The sequence below is a fragment of the Dipodomys spectabilis genome, unplaced genomic scaffold, assembly GCF_019054845.1.
Source record: "Dipodomys spectabilis isolate Male_0828 unplaced genomic scaffold, ASM1905484v1 ptg000042l, whole genome shotgun sequence".
Taxonomy (NCBI): Eukaryota; Metazoa; Chordata; class Mammalia; order Rodentia; family Heteromyidae; genus Dipodomys; species Dipodomys spectabilis.
This window is the reverse complement of record NW_024870719.1, coordinates 16,775,963-16,801,093: the sequence shown is the minus strand read 5'-3', so window position 1 is coordinate 16,801,093 and position 25,131 is coordinate 16,775,963. Positions and strand designations below refer to the sequence as shown.

The following is a 25,131-nucleotide window of genomic DNA, read 5'->3' as shown; positions in this document are numbered from 1 at the left end:
GCTAACCTTGTCTATATACTTTTAGAAACAAAAAGTAAACAGTTTCGTGTGTTAATTCTGTGTGTATAGAAGTTTCAGTTAACTTTGAGCAACTGAGTCCATTCCAAAATGATAACAGCACTAATCTTCTTCTAGGAGCTTTGAATAAAAAATGTAAAGTGAAATTTCTAAATGCAATAGGAACTTGATATGAAACCTAATAAGGGTAATCACTGTTTATCTAGTAACTAGGAGATGAGTTCCTAGTATTATATATTTAGTAACTGGATAGTAATATTAAAGTTTGTGTCCAGGCTGTTGCTGTTATTAACTAACGTAACTTAAACTCTTGGTTTTATGTTGAGTACACTGAGACAGTGGAAAAGAGACAGTGGTGCCTAAGAACTTAGGAGAGAGTAAATATTTGTGAGATTGAAATGAGCTTGCTGTATTTAGTCTTCTTTTGGGTAGAGATATGACTAGTCCTTTTCTTTTTCTTTTTCCTTTTTTTTTGTCTGTCATGGGCCTGAACGCTGGGCCTGGGCGCTATCCCTCAGCTCTTCAGCTCAAGTCTAGTGCTCTACCACTTGAGCCACAGCGCCACTCCTGGCTTTTTCTGCTCATGTGATGCTGAGGAATTGAACCCAGGGCCTCATGCATGCAAGGCAAGCACTCTACCACTGAGCCACCTTCCCAGCCCTGACTAGTCCTTTTCTTTGGAAAAGATATATCTTAAATAGGGAAGATGAAATACATCTACAAATCATTTTAATGGATAGAAAAACGAGCATTCCCATAAGAGAGATACACATAAAGTACCATGGACTTTCAAAACAAAGCCTGTTGAAGTGGAAATCACAGATGGTATTTGGTAACACCTCAAGAAGAGAAGTGTTTGAGAAATGCAGAGGTGGATGAAGAAAACACTATAAAAATATAGAGAGAATCTATTCTATATGTATCTAGAAAAATATAAATAGACTAAATGTCCAGTTAAGACAAGGTTGTCAAGCTGGAGACAATAACCATATCCTGTAGTATGCTATTTAGAAATGTGTCTAAAATACAAGCTGCAGAAATCTTCAAAGGAAGGAAAAAATATATTATACAAATGGTAACCAAAAGAAATGTAGTGTAGCTATGTGACTGTATCGAAGTAGATTTTGAAACAAGGTACTATTCAGTCATACTCACATTTTTTCTTAAAACCAGACCATCTATTAACTAGATTCTACCATTAAGACTTTCCAGCCTGACAACTTCCTGTATCCTCCTTATCATCACTTCTTGTCTGGGAAACCATAGTAGTCTTCTAATAGTTGGGACTTAGACCTTTCACTATTGTCCCAATATAAATTCTTCCTCATATGTAATCAGATGTGTCAGGACACATTACTACTGCTAAAAAAGGCTTATCATAATTATGGTAAAATTAAAACTCCTGAGTATTATGAAGGCTGGGACTGACTCAGACCTCATTTTTCAACCTTTTACTTTGCCTGGCTTGTTTTTTGATATATACTGGCCATCTCTCTGTTACTTGAGCCTGCTAGAGGTGCTGTCACCATTGAGGGTTTGCACGTATTTCTCCCTCTGCTTAGAACTCATCTACCTATCTCTATCTTATCTATCTTATCTATCTATCTATCTATCTATCTATCTATCTATCTATCTATCTATCTATCTATCTATCTATCTATCTATCTATCTATCATCTATTCTGTTCTTTGTACCAATGTCACCTTTTCAAAGGAGCCTTCTTTGATTATCTAAACTGCCCTCCCTAAATGTTCTCCTTATTGTTTTTTATGTATAGTACTTCACATTATACATTAAGCAATTTTTTAATTGCCTCTACATTTAGCACATACATTCAAAAGATAAAGATTTTTATGTGCGGCTTAACTATTTCCAGTGACTAAAACAGTGATAACATGGTAGGTGTTTAGATGTATGTGTAATGGATGAATGACTGTATACATCTGTGATTAAAATGTCCATGCACATACCCATGTGCACAAATATTCACTTTTTGGTCATGGCTATATTCAGACTTTTAATTCAAATTCTCTATTCCTGATATCTTTTCTGAGTGTCATTTCCCCCTTTTGTAGCTTTTAAAACAAATGTTACTTCCCCAGCTGTCACTGTTTCCTCAAATTCTACTAAGTCGAACAATGAAAATCTTAAAGAAAATGAAAACCTAACCAAATTTATAGCTATTTTCCTAGCTTTATTTTGGTTATGTTGGTAGCAATTCATTTGCTCTACCTAGAAATCTGCATTGTTTATCTCTTTCTTCTCTCCCTCTGTCTCATGATTCATATGCATAATTTTCTCCCTACGTGTATTTATTTTATTAGTGAAGAATCTCTTGAGGGTTTTTTAAGTTGTTGTTATTGTCCTTTTTGTCTTTTCTTCAGGTTCCAATCATTACTGACCTGTAGTGTACTCAACCCTTATCTTTGCATTCTCTCACATTTCATTTTGTCTGCATGAACTTTTCGTATAAAGCCCAGATTCTGAACTCTAGGGCTGGTGTGGCTGCTCTAACACCATCATACACTCAGCTTCATTTTCTCTGTTGCACCATTTTTAACAAGTAGGTTTTCCTTGTTTATTTATTATGCTCTTGTGGTCCATAATTGCCACTGGTACTCTACTGGTCATGTTGGCTTTTTATCAAGAAATGGTGAAGCTTCTCTGCTTGGGGAGGGGAAAGGAAAAAACAAAATGCTTAAATAGGTTGACCCATTGTAACAATGAGATGTATAAAATGAGATGTTGAAAAATGAACTTTACAATTTAGGCGGGGACGGGGGAGGGAAGAGAAGGGGAGTGTAGCTGTAGAGGTAAGGAGGGAAGGGAGGGTAGGGGAAAAACAAAGGAAGAGGTAATAATGCTTGATAGGAAATGTACTCATTACCTTGCTCATGTAACTGTAACCCCTCTGTACAGTATTTTTACAAAAAAAAAAAAGGATTAAAAAAAAAAGAAGTGGTGAAGAACAAGAGTATCAGCCATCCTTGTTTTTAGAATTGTCTTAAGAATCCCACCCCAGTAACTTCTCCTAACTCTGGCTATCTTGAGCTGTTTATGAGGTTGGAAAAACCTTTTAATGAGGCATTTGCTTTTAGCAAATGTATGTAGAGTAGAAAGCCAGAAGTATCTGCCACACCTGTGTACAGATACTTTGATATTAGGAAACTTCCCACTCAGTTTTTTGTGCTTTCTGGCTGATTTCTCCCTCCCTCCCTCCCTTCCTCCTTCTTTCCTTCCTTCCTTCCTTCCTTCCTTCCCTTCCCTCTTTCCCTTCCTTTCTTCCTTCCCTCCCTCCCTCCCTCTCTCCCTCCCTCCCTCCCCCCCCCTCCCTCCCTTCTTTCTTTCTTTCCTTTCTCCCCCCCCTCCCCGCTGGGGATTGAACCATGGTCACATTTTGTGCTGAGCATTCACGAGCTCTACCCTAAGTAATCTGCTCCCTCTCCTTCAGCCTGATTTCTGGAATTTCTGCCTACTTTTATGTCTTGCTTTCAATACATCCTTCCTTTTCAACCTCTTATTTTATTTGCAAGACTGAATTAAATGTAAACTGTTAGGTTTAATTAAATTATCAGTTCATGGTATTGAAGCAGTTCCTTTCTGTGAGTTTTCTCACGCACTTGAATTAGTGAACAGTGAGAGTATATACATCAGACAAAAAGTAAAATTCAAACTTTGGCCTGAGGTTAGAGAGTAATGTTGAATTCTCCTTATTTTCCTAACCAAGTAACTTGACCTTTTGTGTATAACCAGAATATTCAATGTAATCTTTTATAGGTTAATTGTGTCAAAGAAGAAACATCAAAATATTGTGGAAATGAAAAGTATTTGATGAAAGCGTATTTATTCAGGTAAATTTTTCTTAGTGTTACATAAAGCTATAGTAGCTAGAATATTCTATATGTAAAATTTCATTAAGCAAGGAAAAAAGTCATACTTAATGATGATCATAGGAAGCTTGGCAAAATGTTCAAGTATTAGATTCATTGCCTAACCTCTGAACTTTAACTTCTTTATTTTCAAAAAAAATGTAAAAAGTAATACCTACCACACAGGGTTGTTTTGTATATTACACAAGATTCTTACATAAATTCCTGATGCAACCGTTTTGCCAATAGGCTCTTAGCAATTTTATTGTTCTTTGTTGCTTTATCAGTTGCATATTTAGGAGTACTTTTTTTTTTGAGGGACCCACCAGGGTTTTGATCGCAGATTCCACTTGGGTCTGTTAATCTTCCTGAGGTGTCTCATATTCTTTATTCAACCCCTTAATATTTGGCCTAGGAATTGGGGAGATATCCTGTTTGCTCAGGAAATTCCTCCTAAGGACACTCTCTTCTTGGTCATCTTCTCACCCTAACTTAGGAATCCATATGTTTATGATGGGGAACTTGTTAGGAAAACTTTATTACAGCTCCTTTGTTTTATATTCAAATCTTTTTTCAGGTCCAGGGCCTATGCTTTTATAAAAAGTACCGTATCTATTGTGTATATACACACACACACATATATATATATATATATATATATTTTAATGAATATTTGAATAATGTATTATGTGCTAGCACTCTGGTAGATATATGGGCACATGGATAAGACACTGACTCTAACATCAAAGAACTTACAACCTACTATAGTAGACAAATCAATTAATTCCAAGGCAACATTTTACAATGTGTTTGTCAACTTTTTATAGGGGCAACGTACTGCTTAGAGAATTCCCTACTGACAGCTTGTTTGATGTGAATGCTATTGTCGCCCATGTTCTCTTGTAAGTACAAAGGCTATTCATTCACTTATTTGGTGTTGATTTATTTTAGACAACCAGAACTCATTGACATATCTTGGGATTTTGATTTTATATTTATAGATGTCAATTTTACACAAATTGCTAGCTTATCTTCCCATATCACGGATCTAAAATTTCTTTAATGACAGAAGATACAAGACTATGTAGATTCTCCCATATAAGAGTAGGAGATGGCCACAGTATAACCCCTGCTTTCACTGTATTTGATGTCAGTATAATTTGTGGAGGGGAAGGGGAAAAACAAATCGTTTAAATAGGGATACAGGTGGACCCATTGCAACGATGAGATGTACAAGTTGTTATGTCGAAAACGACCTTTACAACTTTGGTGGGGGGGGGATTGTGGGGGGGGGGGGGAGGATGGGAAGGGATGGGAAGGGAAAACAAAGGAGGAGGCTACAATGCTTGATAAGAAATGTACTCATTATCTTGCCCATGTAATTGTAACCCCTCTGTACAGTATTTTCACAATAAAAAAATAAATAAAAGAAAAAAAAGAAAGAAAAAAAGAGTAGGAGATGGCTCAAAAAGACTTCATGGGCCCGGTGCCAGTGCCTCACACCTGTAATACTGCCTCCTCAGGAGGCTGAGATCTGAGGATCGTGGTTCAAAGCCAGCCTGCAAGAAAGTCTGTGAGATTCTTACCTCCAATAAACCACTAGAAAACTGGAAGTGGCGCTGTGGCTCAAGTGGTAGAATGCTAGCCTTGAGCTGAAGATCTGAGGGACAGCACACAGGCCCAGATTTCAAGCCCCATGCCAAAAACAAAACAAACAAAAAACAAAAACAGAAAACTACAATAGTCATACAGTTGCTTTTGATTCTGTCAGTAGAGTGAGGATTTGCCAGATGTCTTAGTTTGTTGAAGTTGACATTACAAAATACCATAGATTAGGTGAGTAATAAACACTACAGATTTATTTTTCAGAGTTTTGGAGACTGGGAAGTCCAAGGTCAAAGTGTTGACAGATTTGGTATCAGATGAGGGTGCCATCTTCTTCCTGAGTCCCCCAAGACAAAAAAAGTCAGAATCTCTGAATTCTCTTTTATGAGAGTACTAGGCTCATCCATAAAGGTTTTTCCCATATGACTTAATCACTTTCAAAAGTTCTATCTTCTATTGCTGTACCAATGCTGATTTACAAAACTCAGATTCCACAAATAGACTGTTTACTTTGTTCTTGATATGTGCCAGATACTTGTCAGACATTGAGGATATATCACAGACCAAGAAGTAGGTTGAGAGATTTAATGTTTTAGAGAGATCTAGTATTTTGTTGCAGAGATAAAGCACAGAAACAAAAAATATTATGCATTAAAGAAATAGTAGAAGTGAGGCTGGGAAGGTGGCTCAGTGGTAGAGTGCTTGCTTTGCAAGCATGAGGCCCTCGGTTTGATTCCTCAGCACCACATAAGCAGAAAAAGCCGGAAGTGGGGCTGAGGCTCAAGTGGTAGAGCGCTAGTCTACAGCTGAAGAGCTGAGGGACAGCGCCCAGGCCCAGAATTGAGGCCCTATGACTGACAAAAAAAAAATAGTAGAAGCATGTATTCAGAAGGGCAAATGGATCCATAGAGAACTTTCTAGTTACCCATGTCTAGAAAGGAAGTGTTTATTAAGAGTGCTTCCTGGAGAAGGTATTAGTTTGCATAAATCTTAAAGGATAACTACTGGGTGAAGAAGGGGAACTGGAGTCCAGGCTCCTGTGGAAACCATGGCATGGCCATTGTATAATCTAGGGGAGCTAGGGACAGCCAAGAGGGGATTTCAATGCTTAGGTAAAACGAACTGGGTTTGGCAATAGGTAATTTGATAATAGCAAAGCTACCACTGTGAGTTAATATTTTGTTTCTTCCTCCCTCCTCACACTACACAATGCCACAGTGTGCATTCTCTGCACTGGCCTAATTAACACTGTTACTGTGGCTACCTATGGAGCTGGGTCTCACTGCCACTGCTCCTCACGATTACTTTGTTCTGTTTCTGGTTCTTCACATTACTTGCTCTGGTTCTTCACATCACTTGCTCAAGGCAAGTGATTCCTGATTATTTAACTAGAAAAAAAACTAGCCTGAAGATATGGTTCAAGTATTAGAGTGCCTAGCAAGAATGAGGCCCTGAGTTTAAACTCTAGTCCCACCAAAACAACAACAACAACAAAATACACATATAGTATGCGCATAAGGATTAAGTGGAATGAATTGTTAATGTCAGAAGATTTATGGAGAAGCAGACAAAAGGGATAATTTTAGATGAGGAAATATGATCAGTTAGTTTGACTTGTACATTGAAGAGATGATTTAGAAGAACTGTGATCAAGTGGAAATATTACTGGAATAGGATAATAATGCTTATTTTGTGCTATTTCTAGTGCTTGAGTCAATAAACATGACCAAGCTCTTCAGTATTTTAAACTTCCATTATTTTACAATAATTCCTGCCTACCTTATCTTTTGTTCATTCAATACATTTGATTTTCTACTATGTTTTAAACTCTGTTTTAAATTATTACAGATTTCGCGGTAAACCATGAGGTCCTTGTCTTAAAGAGATTGCAGTTTAGTGAGCAAGTCAGAGGAAAACAAGAAAGAGATATATCTTGAGTGTGGTATACATAAAAAACAGAAGGGAAAAATGAGGCTGGAAAGACAGATGATATTTAGGTCATGTGGTGCTTTAGGTACTGTGAAAAGTACAAGTCATTATGTGAAAATGAACTTTACAACTTTGGTGGAGGGGTGGGGGGGTGGGGGTAGAGGGATTGGGGGGGTGGGGGGTAGTGGAGGTGGGGGGTTGGGAGGATTCGGTGGGGGGGGCGGGGTGAGGATGGGAAGGGATGGGAAGGGGAAACAAAGGAGGAGGCTACAATGCTTGATAAGAAATGTACTCATTACCTTGCCCATGTAATTGTAACAGTACAGTATTTTCACAATAAAAAAAAGAAAAGTACTCTACAATATTGAGATATCAAGGGCTCCTACATGTTTCAGTCTGAGAGAACTATCTGTAAAGAATTATTTGTCCAGACCAGAGTGGATTACAACTTAAGATAGCGAATGAACACAAATGCCTTGGCTGATGTTCTCAGGGCAGACTGCTGGCCTGAAGACTGATTTTTAATACAGTGTTACTAAAATGCTTAACTTCCTATTACTGGTAATTTGATTAGGCTTCTTTAACCAAAATATGTATGTATTAACTAAGTACAAGTCATATTCTTCTAATAATTTTATCTATATTTCTTTTAGTGCTCTTCTTTTTAATGAAGTGAAATATATTACCACTCCAGAAGACCTTCAGAATATAGAAAATACTCTGAAAGGAAAAGCAAACATGATTTTCTCATATGTAAGAGCCATTGGAACACCAGGTAGTACATTTTTTTTCTGTAGCCTCTGCTGTGCCTGAGTACCTGTGTATGTTAAATGCTTCAAATAGTATAGTCATAACTTAAATATTTTACACAATAAATTAAAACCATCCTTACTGTTATGCTATCTTTCTTTAAACTGGCAGACAGATGTAGTAGAACTCTGGACCCATGCTACCTAGGTTAAACTCCTGCCCCACCAAGATAAGTCACTCAGAAGTGACCTGAGATTTGTTATGTATTTGCATTCCTACAATAAATGTTTCAGCTAAAATTACTCCTAGATATATATTGGCAGCTATTATAAACATGGTATTAATAAGCCATGTGCTTGCTAGAAAATGTTTGCTCTGAAGGCTTTTAAGAAGATGGAAAAGCCTGTATCCAAATTAATGCTTCATTTTTCCCTCATATTTTGATCATTAAAATCTCATCAGATTTTCTAATCACGTTGGCATTTTTATTGCCTGTAAGTAGGAACGACTTTGATTAACTTTGCTGACAGAGGTGTTTGGATATAAGCTCACCTTCTGTGCTGCTTTATTATGAGGTTAGTCCCCTTTTATACTTGATAAACTTCTGGGATTTATATTTCTGAGGGGTATATATGGTTTGTTCTGGGGGTAAGGAGGCAGGGAAGAGCAGGTGTGTCTGGAAATAGCCTCTCTCTGCCCTGGTTTCACTGTTACTTGCCAACCAGTCAAAACTGAGCTTTAGGAAGGGCCAGTTTTGGGATGTGGAGTATTTTGGTCTTCTCAACCTCACTTCTGAAACATCCTGAGGGAGAACCTCTTCATCTATTTCACTTTCTTCCAAGCAGTGTGTATTTCCTTTGGGTAAAGAACTCTGGCAGATGAGTAGGCATTGCATTCTGTCTGACACCAGAGTGATGGCTACAGGAGCCATCTGGATAATAGATGATTTTGGAAGGGCACACATGCTTGCTATTAGACATGTTCTTCCTGGTGCATAACTGATGAACCTCATGCTGTCAGAGAAGCAGAGAGTTTTCCTTTGCTTCCAAAGGGAACCTTTGTTAGTGCAATGAAGAACTCTGAGCTCTGGAGATCCATTTTAGGTTTCTGTAAGGAGGCTGGAGAGTCTGAAGCAGCAAATGTGGAGTAGAGCCCAGAAATCCTTACTTTTTAAGTTAGCACCAGGTGATTTCTATATTGAGCTAAGTTTGGGAAACATTAAATGCAACTGTTTCTTAAGATCTTGTTCAGGACACTTACAAACCTGTACATTCTACTTTTGGAAAAGGAGCTATTCAGAGCTTGATGCAGAGCAAAGCATGCTTCATGCTCTTCTGAGCAATCAGTCAGCAGGGAATTTTCTATTCTTTCTGTATCCTGTCCAGATTTACCCAGCAGCTTTTCTAACTCTAGCAGGCCACACAACAGGGGTGGGGGTAAGGTAGTTACTAATGTGGTGATGTCTGAAGTAAAGGAACCAGGCCTTGCAAAAGGTAAAATGTTCATCATCTTTCATTTCAAACAAATGCTGCCTTAGTGACATAGGCACACAGTAACCTTTAGTGTCAAAAAGATTCCACAGTACAGGAACATTTCCAGATTTTTCAGTGGGGCTTTTTAGGTTTCAAGGAAATCCATATATTCAAGTTCCATCAGCTTCTTTTTCTCCAAGAGAGTATAGCTACTTTTTCCATGAAGATGGGGTTTGGGGTTAGGGACATGGTCATTGGTGGAGCATATGTCTAGCATGTGGGAGGCCTTGGATTCAGTCCATAGTGGGGAGGGATTATATTGCTGAAGATGGGACTTTGAGGACAGAGTAGGAGAGTGTGTTAAGTAATGCTAAAGTAACAACTGCTAAGATAAGTACTTAGCAATCTGAAGGCTTCTAGTGACTTTGACAAATGTAGATTCTATAGAGTGACAGAAGTACCTGAGGATAGGTGTAGGACAGAATAATAGAGAGCAATTGGAGGCAGGAATATAGAGAACTGTGTGAGAGAAGTTTTGCTATTAAGGAAGGGAGAAAAAAAATGGACCAGTGGCTAGAAGAACGATCAAGAGAAGACTTTTCCTTCTTTTGGTGGTGCTGGTGTCTGATGCTTTATAGGCAGGTGCTGTACCACTTGAGCCATGCTTTCTACTTTTTTTGATTTGGTTATTTTTCAGATAAACATTTGCATTTTTTTCCAGGCTAGCCTAGACTTTGTCTCTTTTTTGTGTATATGCCAGTACTGGGTCTTGAACTCATGGCCTTGAGATCTCACTCACAGCTGGCACTCTACCACTTGAACTACACCTCCAGTTCTGGCTTTTTGCTGGTTAATTGGATATAAGAATCTCTCATATGTCTGCCTGAGCTAGACCTTAGACTCCTGGTAGCTAGAATTATAAGATTTTATATATATATATGTATATGTTTATACATATATATATATGTGTGTATATATATGTCACTAGTGCTTGGTTGGGTTCTCCTAAGTCTTCCACATATTTGGGATGACAGATATATACCACGATGCTCTGGCTATTGGTTGAGATGAGGTCCTGCTAACTTTTTGCCTGAGCTGATCTCTAACTCAGGCTCCCAAGTAGCTAGGACTGTAGGTATGAGCCACCATACCCAGTAGGAGAAGGATGTTTTAAGAACCTCCCTTGTATATTGAAGAATGATCTAATAGAATAGAGGCAATGCATGTATAGGAAAGGGTGGGAGAACTACTGGACTAAGGTCCTTGAGTATACAAAAGAGGCTTCATGTTTCTGTGATGGGAACAAAGAACATTCATCCATGCTAACAGGGTGGATGTCAATTCAGGTATGCGTATAGGTCCATATGATTTGGAAGGTTATGGAAGAATTTTTGTATTTTCAGTGAAGTAAAGTCATATATTGAAATAGAAATGAGATCTCAGTTTGAGAAATTAAGAGATAATATAGGCTTGGAAATAAAAAATGGTTTCTAGGCAGCAATAGTAGTTGATATTAATAATTTAAAGTGAGACCATTGGCTAACAGGTTTTGTCTTTTCCTTTTTTTCCCCTGAAGTCAAGTTGGTTTTTGAGGGTATAGGTACAGAATAGGTAGAGTATTGGACTGAACCCTGATTACATTTTAGTCAAATAGGCAGGGGAATGGTTATGAAATGGTTATGAGATTGAAGGTTGATTAGAAGGGAAGAGAAACCAGAGTGTCTTGGAAAAAGACATGGAAAGAAACCATGAGACTTGGAGTTAGCATAGCAGTGAGTGAAGGCAGGCTTGAAGAGAATAGAGAAGGCGAAGCACTGAGAGGCTAGTATTTTGGATTTCTTTTTTTTTTTTTTTTTTTTTTTTCTTTTTTGGGTCCGGTCATGGGGCCCGGACTCTGGGCCTGGGCACTGTCCCTCAGCTCTTCAGCTCAAGGCTAGCGCTCTACCACCTGAGCCACAGCGCCACTTCTGGCTTTTTTTTTCTTTTTGCTTATGTGGTGCTGAGGCATCGAACCCAGGGCCTCATGCATGGAAGGCAAGCACTCTACCACTGAGCTACCTTCCCAGCCCCGAGGCTAGTATTTTGAAAGGATCATCTGTGCAGATAGGATGATGACAGTAGGGTATTAGAGATGATATGACAGAAGTGAAATTCCTCATGGTTTGAGGAGGTGTGACTCCAGCTGTGGTAGTAGATGGTGCTAACAGGTGGGATCCTGAGTGGAATCCTCTGATGATCTGAGCTTGAAATTCTAGGAGAAATGAAATGAAAATTGCCTGGAAAGGGTAATTAGAAGGAGGGGGGGAAGGAAAATAAAATGAAGAGGAAGGAATTAAATAAATACTTCAGGAAGATTTCCCAAACAGAAGGATTTGTGTTTCTTTATTGAAAGGGTGTGCTGAATCTCAGCATAGAGACTGCAGAGCCACAGCTCCCTCCCCTCTTTATCTCCTCCCTCTTTCTCTTTCTCTGCTTCCCTTCTTCCTCCCCTCTCCTCCCTCTCTCTGTCTCTCTATTCTCTCTCATCATTTCCAGCAAATAACCTTATTTGAAATTTTAGAATATATCAGAGGGAGAGATGATAAAAAGATAAAGAGAATATAATGACAATTCTAAAATCTTCTAGAGGTAGGGCAGAAAGAGTTGGCAATTAAAGAACCAAAAATTAGAGTGTCCCTGAACTTCTCATTTGCAGCTCTAGAAATGGAAGAGAATAGAATGATGATTTCAGAATTCTAGAGGGAAATGATTTGTATCTAGTCTATATCAAGCCTATAACTGTAACTATAACTAATTGTGAAAGGAGAATTAAGATTCTTTCAGAAGTTCAGGGTGACAAAAATTACATATCTCATAGATCTATTGGAAGGGGTTGGAGTATGTTAAGAAGGGAATAGAAATAAAAAAATATTTTTCCTTCAATCTGATATCAATAAAAGGGTAATATTCAAAACTATGGTTTACAGGTGTCAGACTAACTCCTCTTCTCTTCTACTTCCTATCCATCCTTCAGAGCATAGAGCAGTCATGGAAGCTGCTTTTGTGTACGGGACCACATACCAATTTGTCTTAACCACAGAAATTGCACTTTTGGAAAGTATTGGGTATGTATAAGAGGTTTGAGCCAACAGTTCTGTTTTGTGTTGTTCACATGTTTCATGGGCTTATCTGAAGGAATCATAACAGATGAAACTGTAAATAAAGCTAAAATGCCCTTTACCACTTATCAACTATGCCACAACCTGAAGGCGTGCATGAATAATGGAGCTAATGAGAGAGTAAGGTGAGCTAATACAGTACAGATAAGGCACAGATGGAATCCCACATAGCTGCTGTGAGTCTTCTGGGAGTAGGTCTTTCCAGAGATCATAGGGATAAAATAACAGCTTTCAGAAGTGAAGCTCCAGAAATTCTTTGTGAGAGTTCTGTGTCACTTTGTCATAACAATTTAAAGTGGATCTGAGTACAGAATATTTTAATGTTTATTTGTCTTCTTTAGTTTCTAGATAGAAGCACTTTCAGTATTTTTGGCTGAGCAGCCTAGGGTTACAGTTTCAATGTGCTTTCAAGATACAGGTTAGTGACATGTTTCTCAGGAAATGAATCCAAAGCAAAGCAAAATGGGTATATTGTTTTTTTTAATGTATTTATTTACTTGTTTATGGCCAGGCTTGGGGCTTGAACTCAGGGCCAGGGTACTGTCCCTGAACTTTTGTGTTCAAGGCTAGCACTCTACCACTTGAACCACAGCTCCACTCCTGGCATTTTGGTGATTAATTGCAGATAAATGTCTCATGGACTTTCCTTCCCTGGGCTGGCTTCAAACCACTAGCCCCAAATCTCTACCTCCTGAGTAGCTAGGATTACAGGTGTGAACCACCAGTTCTACCTACCTATCTATCTATCTATCTATCTATCTATCTATCTATCTATCTATCTATCTATCTATCTATCTATCTATCTATTTTTGATTTGAGGCAGGGTCTCAGGTAGCTCAGTCTGGCAAGGCACTTGCTTTGTAGCCCAGAATGGCCCCAAACTGAAGAACCTCCTGCCTTAGTGCTGGAGTTAGGTATGTATCAACATGCCCAGCTAATGTGATCAATTTGAGTTTTTACTAACTCTTTTCTGGCCTTTCAGAACAGACTAGCTCTGTGACAAAGCACATATAATTGCTTAAAGTCCAGAGGTTTTATAGTTCTGGAATATCTTGAGGCTAATGCATAGAAAGCTGACATAGTGAAATAATTTGGGGGAGAAGAGGTAGGAAGGGAAGAAAGTTCTTCAATTTTTCTTGTGTTCTGTGAGATACTCTTCCTTCTAAACAAGTAGTAAACCTCTCATCTTTTGGGTTTCTGTTATGTGCAAACAAATGATCCTTGATTAAATGAATTTGCCACATGACTGTTATCTCAGAGTTATAATACATAGTCCAACTTTAACTGAGACCCTATAAATTTACCTCTTCCTTGTAGTAGTATGTGACTACTCAGGTTCCCCTTAAGCAGTTATATGCTTTCATTGAACCTGAGTAGTGAGGCCTGTCTTCTTGGAGAAGCCATTATTCAAGGAAGGTTTTTATGCTCTTCTTTCTCCTTCCCTACTTGCTCTTCCTTCTCCTACCCAACTTGGCCAGAATGAAATTTCTTTCTTCTTTGCAGCCTTTTATATTAGGGACATTATAATTTGTTTACCAAATGGATGTCCTTTAGTCTAAGCTCTTCAAGGATTTGAGCTTTCTCATGAATTTTTAGCTTTTGTGTTTAGTACAGGACCCCATACTAGGCATTACACGAATCTTTAAGTGACATTCTCTAATCCTTGACTTTATGGGAATTCTTTGTAACAAAATCAGAAATCACTGTACCTTGAATGCTTAGTTTATGCATGTTAAGATTTAAACATTTTAAAAACAAAAATTTGTACTATTTTGCCAGAATCTACTAATGCCATATGGAGATTAAAAAAACACCTCAATTTTAATTTTGGCAAAATTCATCCTCACTATAAGTTTATCTTTGAATTTTCATGTTGCAAGGAGTGGCAAAACTTAGTTATAAGCCATTTTTGCCAAGTTTTGTGGTATTTCAAATACAAATACACAAACTCCCACAAATAGTCACATGGTTTTTACCTTAAGGTATGTTTGGGCTGAAGTTTATTCAAAGTAGCTTTGAGTTTAAATTAAATGTAGAAGCAATTATATTTGAAGATAATCTCATTGTCTATGACAGTCTTTTATTAAAACAAAATCACATAGGACTCCCTATGAACCTAATTTAGAAGCTACCATCTGAAAGAGGTCAGGAAGAGAAGTGCTGTACAGCTCATGAGGCTTGTTCAAATAGTTAGGCTGATTTTCTTTTTCCTTTCTTCCTTCCTTTTGTTTTCAGTATGTGGTTTGAACCATGGCCTCATGCTTGCTAGGCAGGTGCTCTACCAGTGAAGCCATTATCTTCAGCTCATTTTTGTTTTAGTTAGGTTTTGGAGAGTTCTTTATTTTCACCCAAACCATTCCCCCATTATAATCCTCCTATCCAGGCTTCCCACACAGCTAAAGGAATGAACTATGGCAAACTTGTTGGTTGCCATGATTCTTGCTAACATTTTTCCCAAGTTGGCCTGACACTGAGATCTTGCTAAATTCTGGCTTCTGAGTAGCTCGGATTACAGGTATGTGCTACCATGCCAAACCCAAGGAATCATGCATTCTTTTTTTAATTTTTCCACATTTATTTTAATATTACACTCTTTGAGTCCTCTTACTAGGACTATAATTCAAAAGCATGTGATAGAGATTGTTATTACAACTTTTCAGATGGTAAAATGATCACACATAAACTTTAAGTAGAAAGTCTTTAATTTTTAATTTGCAGCTCTGAGAATATCGAACACGCACATCTCTACTTTTCTCATTGTGAACCTGTCCTGGACCTGGCTCAGCAGTGTAGAAGAACACGAATGGAGCGGCCACTGAGTACGCTGAACATTCACATGTTTGTTAAGACTATGAAAGCACCTCTGTTGGTAAGAGGCCTATTTTAATTTGATTCACACAGGTATATTCTACTTCTATGAGTTATATCTCTTCCCTTTTTGGGGGCATATTCCTCCCATTTTATGTTTTTTTTTATTGATGATAGAGTAAAAAGACTTATTTTTAATGTTTTAATGCCTCGATTAGTCATTGGGTTGATATCTAAATATAACATTGTAGAAGTGAACATATTCTTTGGGAGTTCAAATGAACTCTGGGGCTTGGAGAGAGCTCACAAGTCAGAAAGACCAGGTCATCATAAGAAAAGACCTCTTTTGTGGACACTTCAATCATTGTTTGTACTGTGCCCACTCTCTTAGCATTAGCTTCGGAGAGTCTAGTAGAGTTTTACTGGGTGATGGGGGCTTACTCTCTGAAGTGTTAAGGGTTGTCCTTGGGGTTTATAAAACCTTCAGTAGATCTTCTCACCCAGTTCATGTATATGCATAATATATATGTGTATATGTGTAATGGTGCATGTGAATTATACATAAATAAGCAGTGTAGTTTAATATAAAGAAAAGTCACCCAGTGTCTTTACTGAGGAATGAATTTTAGATGACACACATCAGTCATCTCTGCACACAGAGGTAGTTTAGATTAAGAGTTGTTTTATAATAAGATGTGGTATCTTGGAAGTGGTGCTATGGCTCAAGTGGTAGAACACTTGCCTTGAGCTGAAGAGCTGAGGGACAGCACCCAGGCCCAGAGTTCAAGCCCCATGACCAAAAAAAGAAAAAAAAAAAAAGAAAAGAAAGATGTGGTACCTTTAACCCTGTTTGCGTTTAACAAAGAAAAAGAAACTGAGATCTAGAGGGATTATGGTGCTTTTCATGAATGCTTCATCATACGAAGGGCCCTTTAAGAAATATTGTCTGAAGTGTTGAAAATGCATAGGAAAAACATTTAAAAGCTGAATTTTTTTGTAAACTCCATTTTAGGTAAAACAGTCATGTTTCAAAGATGAGAGAATTAACTTCATACATTTATTTTCATCTTTGCGCCTTTCGGATAGTTTTAGTATATGTAATTTTATAGCATTAAAGTCAGTAGTACTTACATTCTGTACCCATAATTTTTCCCTTTTAAAAAGTCTGCCTTCTTTATTTAAGTAGATTCATTGTTTGACAGCCACAGGTTCTTGGCTTCATTTCCTTGTTCTTTATTTTAAGTAACATTTTTGATTTGATCTTGACTGCTAGGAATTTTTTTTTTTTTTTTGGGAAAGCAGTATATAAGCCCTTTTCCTTTTCTTCTACAGTGGAGGGGATGCATTTGCTTCTCAGGGAAAGACACCTCCTGAGCTTGGTTTGCAGCTCACTTGTACAGTTCACTGTACAGTTTTTCACCATTTTCTCTGCCTCATTCCCTTCTCTAAGAATACTCAGGATTATTGAGAATTCTGAGGATTTTCTCTGCACACTAATAAGAGGCAGGATTGTGTTTCATTCCAAGCTTACTAAAAGCCTTGTGAGTTTTGTTTGTTTGTTTTATTTTGTTTTTCTTTTCTTGCAACAACATTCTTCCTGGAAATTGTACTCATTTCCTAAAGTCTTTCCTCATGAATTTTCTTTCTCTGAGTTTTAAAACTACTTTTTAAGATTGATGTTGAGGAAGGTGATTCTGTGATCATCTCTATTTTATTTTATGATACTTACCAGGAATTAGTAATTTGTAATGTTAGTTTTGAAACTGAGAGATTAAAACTTGGGAGATGTCATAATTTGGTATTCAATTAAGCATAGTATGGGAAAATGCTAACAATACAGCTGGTATGGTAGTTCATGCCTGTCAATCAGCACTGAAGAGGCTAAGATAGAGAATCAAAAAATTGAGACGAGGCTGATCACTGGTAGCTTACACATATAATCCTAAGCAACTCAGGAGGTTGAGATCTGAGGATCACGGTTCGAGGCCAGCCCAGGGAGGAAAGTCCATGAGACTCTTATCTCCAATTAACTACCAGAAAACTGGAAGTGGCACTGTGGCTGAAGTGGTAAAGCACTTGCCTTGAGCTGAAGAAGTCAGGGACAGCACCCAGGCCCAGAGTTCAAGTCTCACAACTAATAACAACAAAAAAAAAAAACGAGACTTGGATGGGGTCTACATAGAAAGACCTCCATCCCCCAACCATAAAAATCAAAGATCTTATTAATTTTGTTTCTCTTCCTTCTCCTTAGTCTGGTTTTGAACTTGTCATTTTCTGGACTTAGCCCCAGTGGTATTTGGGATTCTTTCCCTCCCTGCCTACCTTTTTCCCTGTCCTCCTCCCTTTCCTGCCTCCTCCCTTCCTCCCCTCCCTGCCTCCCTCTTTGCCTTCTTTTGTCTCCTGCTTTCTCTCCTCTCCTTCCCAATTGTGCATTTATCTTTGTAAAAAAACCTATCCTCTCTTGTATCTTTTCTGCAATTTCTGGAGGGACTGAAATAGCTATGTGTATTCAATATGCTACTCCTATAGTTTTCATTGTTCTGAGACTGTGTCATTTGTTATATATTATGCTTTTATATGAAAAATTTATTCCTTAGCTATCCTGTTTCCTTTGACATATTTACCTCTGTTAATGCCACATTCGTTATTATTTCCTTATGCCTGTCTATTATGTTTGTAATGTTTTTATGATATTTAGGTTTGAGCTCAGGGTCTTATACTTGCTAGGCAGATGCTCTACCATCTCTTTTCTTTCTCTCTTTTTTTCCTTTTTCCTTCCTATTTTTCCCTTTCATTCTTTCCCTTCTTTCCTTTTACTTATTTTTCAGGGCACAGTTTTACTATGGGCCTTATATGACCCTATGTCACCCACATGGCTGAGGTTACAGTTGGAAACCACCATACTCAGCTGTGGGTTGAAATGGAAGTCTTGCTAATTTTTTTTTTTTTTTTTACTTGTGCTGGCCTTGAATTTTGATCCTCCTAATCTCCACCTCCTGGGATTATAAGAGTGTGCCATCACTCATGACATTTTATGGTTGTAATTTTATGTTTAATTCTTTATAAGATGTTAGTTTGGGGATACTTAAACTATATGACTACATTGGAATAATTAAAGTTAGTAAATTATAACAGTTTTAGTAATGCTGGATTTATTTCACATTGCCTTTGGAAGACTTAGGTCCAAATGTTGGAACATTGTTATCACACAATGACCACATTATATTCTTTTTTCTAAATGAAGACTGAAGTTGCTGAAGATCCTCAACAAGTTTCAACTCTTCATCTCCAGCTGGGATTACCACTGGTGTTTATTGTCAGTCAACAGGCTACATATGAAGCTGACAGGAGAACCGCTGAGTGGGTTGCGTGGCGTCTCCTGGGGAAAGCGGGAGTGCTGCTCTTGCTAAGGTACATTGTACATTGAATATTCAGTATAACTAGCAAAGCATGAATTTTGGTGTGTGTGTGTGTGTGTGTGTGTGTGTGTGTGTGTGTGTGTGTGTGTGTGTGTGTGTGTGTGTGTGTGTGTGTGTGTGTGCGCGCGCGTTTATCGCGCTTATCCCAGTCTTGGGACTTGAACTCAAGGCCTGAGTCCTGTATCTGAGCTTTCTTGCTTAACAGTAGTGCTCTATCACTTAAGCCACAGCTCCATTTCTGGTTTTTTGGTGGTTAACTGAACATAAGAGTTTCATGAACTTTCCTGATCAGCTGGCTTTGAACTGCGATCCTCAGATTTTAGCCTCCTGAGTAGCTACTGGCATTCGAGTATAATTTTCTATTTCTAATGTGGCCATTTAGTCATATAAACTCAACTCTTTAATTGATCCAAGTGTTGTTAGAAGTAATTGGTGAGCTCAATTAATTATAAGCTCAATTGAAGTTAAAATAGGCATGTTGACTCATGCCTGCAATTCTAGCTACTTCTGAGGTAGAAACTAGGACTGTGGTTTGAGGGTAGTCCCAGCAAAAATGAACGAAATCCTGTTGTAAGCAACAGGCTAGACATGGTTGTTTGTATCTGTAATCTCGGCTATTAGAAAGCATAGGTAATTACAGTTTGAGGCTAACCCCAGGAAAAAACTGGAGAGTTGTCTGAAATATAATGAAAGCAAAAAGGGCTGGGGGCATGGTGGTAGAGTACCCACTTAGCAAGTTCAGGGTCCTTGAATTCAAATCCCAATATTACCACCACCAAAAAACAAAACAAAAAAACAAAAAAAAAACAACAAAAAAAAAGGAAATGAGAAAATTTGGTTTGTATTTACATGTGAATTTTCTAAAACACATCATTGTAATGCTCTGTATTTATGTAAACATTGTGTTTTAGTAAGAACTTAGTTTTGTTTAGATTGACATCCTGGATGACTGTTAGTTTTCACATTAGCATAACATGTTTATTTCCATTTTAAAAAAGGGATTCTTTGGAGGTGAGCATTCCTCAGCATGCTAACGTGGTCTTCAGAAAGGCAGCAAAGGTCAGTCCTCATCTGAACTGTCATGTGGCCCCTTCTCTAAGGGAAACCAGCATGTGTGGGCTCAAGTGATGTGTGTCATGGAAAATCTGTGAATTGTAAATATAGTTGCTAATAATATTTTAATTTGGTGTCTGTCTCTTGTGCTGTGTGCATAATGTTTACTTAGGTAATAGTTTCTTAAAGAAAATCAAGATTTTGCTATATATCCTCCAATTAACCCTACCCTTAGATTATACTTCATGACTTTCTCTTGAGAGACAATACCTGTCTTTGTGGGAAGTTTGAGCATCACTGATCCTTTGCTTTGGCAAAATTTCTGGAAGTGAAATTTGTCAAAAGAAACAGGAATTTGTGTGTGTGTTTCCCCTCAATTTATTTTATTTATGTTTTTATTATTATTATAAAGGTGATTTACAGAGGGATTACAATGACGTAAGTCAAGTAAAGAGTACATTTCTTTTTTGGAGGATGTCACTCCTTCCTTTGCTCTCTCCTAATTTTTCCCTCCTGTCCCCACCCACAAGTTGTATAGTTCATTTTCTTTCTTTCTTCTTTCTTTCTTTCTTTCTTTCTTTCTCTCTCTCTCTTTCTCTTTCTTTCTTTCTCTCTCTCTCTCTCTCTTTTATTTTTGGTTGGTTGTGGGGCTTGGGCTCTGGACCTGGGCGCTGTCCCTCAGCTCTTCAGTACAAGGCTAGTGTGCTACCACTAGAGCAAGCCACAGTGCCACTTCTGACCTTTTCTGCTTATGTAGTACTGAGGAATTGAACCCAGGGCCTCATGCATGGGAGGCAAGCACTCTACCATTGTGCCACCTTCCCTGCCCTGTACAGTTCTTTTTCAACATAGCAACTAGTAAGTACTACTGAGGCATTTGTTGGAAATGGGAAGTTTTAAGTCTTTGAAACTATTTTGTCAAATTGCCTTACCAAAAAGTTCACTAGGTCTCTCTGTTGACAGGTTTTCTGTCAAAGATAAGCTTATCTGCAAGTTTCTTTGGTAAATTCATTGTCAGTCCTGGGATTGTGTACTCAGCCTTTCTGCTCCCTTTGCTGTACCCCACCAGGCAAAGGGTTTGTTTAAAGATCTCTAAATGGTAGTATTGGTTATACAGCTACAGTATATGCTTAATCACTGTATTACAGGCCTTATAATGTAAAATTAAAGTTATAAAACGTTTCTGGAAGCATCATGTTAATTCTTCAAATACGTGTTTCTCTGTGGCAGTGAACAGCATTAAACAATGTTAGAAGTGTCTTCCATACAATCATACTGTCTAGTTTAAACCCTACTTTGTCAAGTGAGAATAGTAATGTCTACTTTGAAGAATTATTACATTATGTTAAATGATGAGATTTAAAGAGCTGACTAAGCACAGAGCCCAGCATTGTTAATACTAATAAATATCAATGCATATTCATGCCTGCATTGTATCAGGCACAGTTCTAGGTTCTGAGATAGGCCATGAAAGCAGTGCTTTTCCTTGTGGGGCTACTATACTTGTAGTTAGAGACATTAAAATCAAATGTTAAGGGCTGGGAAGGTGGCTCAGTGGTAGAGTGCTTGCCTTGCATGCATGAAGCCCTGGGTTCGATTCCTCAGCACCACATAAGTAAAAAGAAAAAGCCAGAAGTGGCGCTGTGGCTCAAGTGGTAGAGCGCTAGCCTTGAGTTGAAGAGCTGAGGGATAGCGCCCAGGCCTAGAGTTCAGGCCCCACGACTGGACCCCCCCCACCCCCCCAAAAAAACCAACAAAACAACAAATGTTAAAGTTGAGTGCCAGTGACTCATGTTTGTAATCCTAGCTACTGAGGAGGCTGAGATCTGAAGATTGTGGTTTCCTGCCCAGGCAAGAAAGTCTGTGAGACTCTTAACTCCAATTAACCACAAACGCACACACGCACGCAACCAGCAGTGGAGCCGTGGCTCAAGTGGTAGAACACTACCCTTGAGTACAAAAGCTTTGGAACAGCAACCAGGCCCTGAATTCAAGACTCAGGACCAGCAACAAAACAAAACAAAAATCAAAACTATAAGTTTGTGAAAGCCATTTTATTCTGTTTTTAAACATTTTGTCATGAAAAAAGCCCCAGTGATGCCAAAAAGTAGAAATATAGAGTAAGTAACTATATATATCCACCACCAGATTCAGCAATAGACATTTTATCCTATAACTTCATCTGGTTTTTCTGATATGATAACATTTTATGTATAAATACATCTCTAAATACTACATTTGTACTCTATATATGTATGTATCACCATCTTACTATCACAATTAAAGTTATATTTAATAATGTAATAATATATCAATAATTTAATAACCTAATTTCAAAGTTAGTCCATACTGAAATTTTCTCGTCTTAAAATTATTTTTATAACCTTTGCAAACCAAATTCCAGTGAAGAATTAGAAATTGTATCTGCTATAGGTTCAAAGTCTCTTAGTATCTTAAATTTCCCCATCCTTTTCTCTCTGTGACATGACTTTTTGGATAAAAGTGGCTTGTTTTTCCAAATTATGAATTTTTCAGTTTCTTTTTGCTTTTGTATACCTTATTTCTTGGTTGTCTTATACTTTCTTCCCATTAGATTTTAAGGTTGGTTAGCTCCTTTGGACACTTGGGTAAGAATATGTCACAGTGAGGCTAACCTTCATTACATTCCATCCTCTCCTAATGTGATAGCGCTTGTTTTACAGTGACTCATATGAGGTGGTACCATTCTTTCTCTTCACTGTAAGACACATTTCCCCTTTTCCAGTTAGCAAATTGACTATAGGTGGAAATATATATATATATATATAAAATATGCATATGCATATATCTCACAAGAAACCCTAGTAGTGATCCACCAGAATGGTTAAAGTAACAATCCCAAGTATTGACAAGGATGTGAAAATCCAAGATTTTCATATACTGCTATTAGGAGTGCAGATTGGCATGATGAAAACTGACGAAACACTTTCCAGTGCTATCCAAGCTGAAATTCTCTGTATTGTGCAGACCCATATTTGCCTTCTTAAGTATGTGCCCAACAGAAGTGCATGTGCATGTCCACCAGACATGTGATCTCCACAGCAGTATTATTTATGGTAGTCCCAGACTGTCCACAGACATAGAATGTCCATGAACATAGAACATGAATAGATTAGAGTAATGTGCTGTGACAACTACACTGCTGAAAAAACCTACTTTTATATGTTAGCAGCATGGATCAAACACTGGTAAAAAGAACCACAAAAAGGATATAGTTTATGCTTGCATAGTTTCATTATATAAATTCACAAATCAGCAGAATTTATAGAGAGTGATTATTCTTCAGCTGATTGGGCTTCTACAAGAAAGTATGATCTGTTAGATGGCTTATAGAAAACAGAACTTTATTATTTCTCACAGTGTATAGTGAGAATGCATTTGTGGTTCCCAGATGGTACCCTCTCTCTGTGCCCTCATAGGATAGGGAGAGGAGTTCTCTGAAGATTCTGATGGACTTAATTCCATCCCTCTGCCTTCATAACCTAAGCACCTTTCATAGGACTCAACTCCTACTCCATCACTGGTGCTTAACTTTGAGCCTAGGCATTTTGAGGGGACAAAAAATATTCAAACCATAGTGGTCATGAATGGCAGAGTAGTGATTATCTTTAGGGGAGAAGTGTAACAAAGAGGGACAAATTGAGGCCACTGGCTTTGCTGAAATTGCTCACCTCTTAACAGATACGTAAACTTTTTGTCTTGTTTTCTGCAGGATTCTTACACTTAGTAAAAATTTACATACAACATTTTTATATTTGAAACAAATTCAGTTCCATTTACTTTGACTCTTCCATCTCTCAAATCCATTACATTTCTGCAGGAATAAAAAAAAAAAAACCTGCTTAGGAAAGATGCTTCTATGCAAAGTCAAGGTCACTAATTCATTCCATAAAAGGTCTCTCCCACATTTAACTTCCCTATTGAAAAGATGTCTTATATCTGCAAGGAAAAGAATTCAAAGGATGTAAAGGATGTGAGCACTTTGAAAAGCTATGCTGATGTCACCTGAAACAATAATTACCCAAATTTACCCTTGTAACTTGTTGCCTAGATTGTAAGCTCTCTGAGGGCAGGTGCGTCTCCTGCACAAATTTATAATCCTCTACAGCAGCTTGCTGTGTTTTGTACTTGTACACACCTAATAAATTTATTATTTGTTAAAAAAAACCTGCTTGCTTTGAATAAAACATTTAAAAGATATATATGTAATATGGAAGAAAAAGCATTTGAAGCTTTATTTACTAACATAACCAAATGGTTTAAATTTCATGTTTTTAAAAAGTCGTAGTAGAACATTAGTGAAAGAAACCTTAATGGAATAATTTTGATCTAAGTGGAATAAAATGTGGTGTTCTTAAAATGCCTAGAAATGGAGAGTAATTTTAGGTTTATAGATAACAGGAAATTCAACTTCGGAGAATCATTATTTTAGATGAAGATTTTTTTTATTCTGTGGAATATCAAATGTGATCAGTCCATTGACGGTAGTATAGCCATAGATCTGGGATTATCAAAGTAACATTTTGATTAGCTCAATTTGCAGCAAATCTATATGTTCAATTTTATCTTGAGGTAGGGCTTGCTCTGATATGTCAAATGTTTTACAGGTTTCAGTTGTGACCGGAAGCAAGTGACATTTTCCATTCCTTTTTTTGTGTTTATATAAACATTCTGGATGCTTTTTTGATAGTAATTTGGTGTTTGCTTCCTTTTTTTTTAAAGTGAAGTTCAAAGGTGTAGTTTCAGTGTCAAAAAATAAAAACATCATTTTTTTTTGCTAAAATTTTAGTAAGTTGTAACAAATTAATGTATTTCTAGGATGTTCCAGTGGAATATTTAGTTTTACATGATGTTGATTCAATAGTTTCCCATGTGGAAAATAAAATATATGTTGAACAAGTACAAGAAGATGAAGATGATGATGTGGAAGACCTAGATCTGGGTAAGTTACAGTGCTCACTACCCCACTTCCTGCCTAACACCTGTAAAGTCAGTGAAATTTCCAGTGGAT

At 37.6% G+C, this 25,131-nt stretch overlaps 1 protein-coding gene across 6 annotated transcripts in view; it reads left to right on the top strand.

Annotated features, from left to right (window-relative positions):
- Positions 1-25,131, top strand: part of Txndc16 (thioredoxin domain containing 16) — a 65,341-nt gene that overhangs the window by 14,660 nt on the left and 25,550 nt on the right. For all 6 annotated transcript variants that reach the window (XM_042677928.1, XM_042677929.1, XM_042677927.1 and 3 more), the window contains 8 exons: positions 3,796-3,869; positions 4,715-4,789; positions 8,075-8,196; positions 12,657-12,747; positions 15,520-15,670; positions 18,854-19,020; positions 20,027-20,087; positions 24,939-25,062. In XM_042677928.1, coding sequence (XP_042533862.1) covers positions 3,796-3,869; positions 4,715-4,789; positions 8,075-8,196; positions 12,657-12,747; positions 15,520-15,670; positions 18,854-19,020; positions 20,027-20,087; positions 24,939-25,062 — 865 coding nt within the window. The remainder of the gene's footprint in view (positions 1-3,795; positions 3,870-4,714; positions 4,790-8,074; positions 8,197-12,656; positions 12,748-15,519; positions 15,671-18,853; positions 19,021-20,026; positions 20,088-24,938; positions 25,063-25,131) is intronic.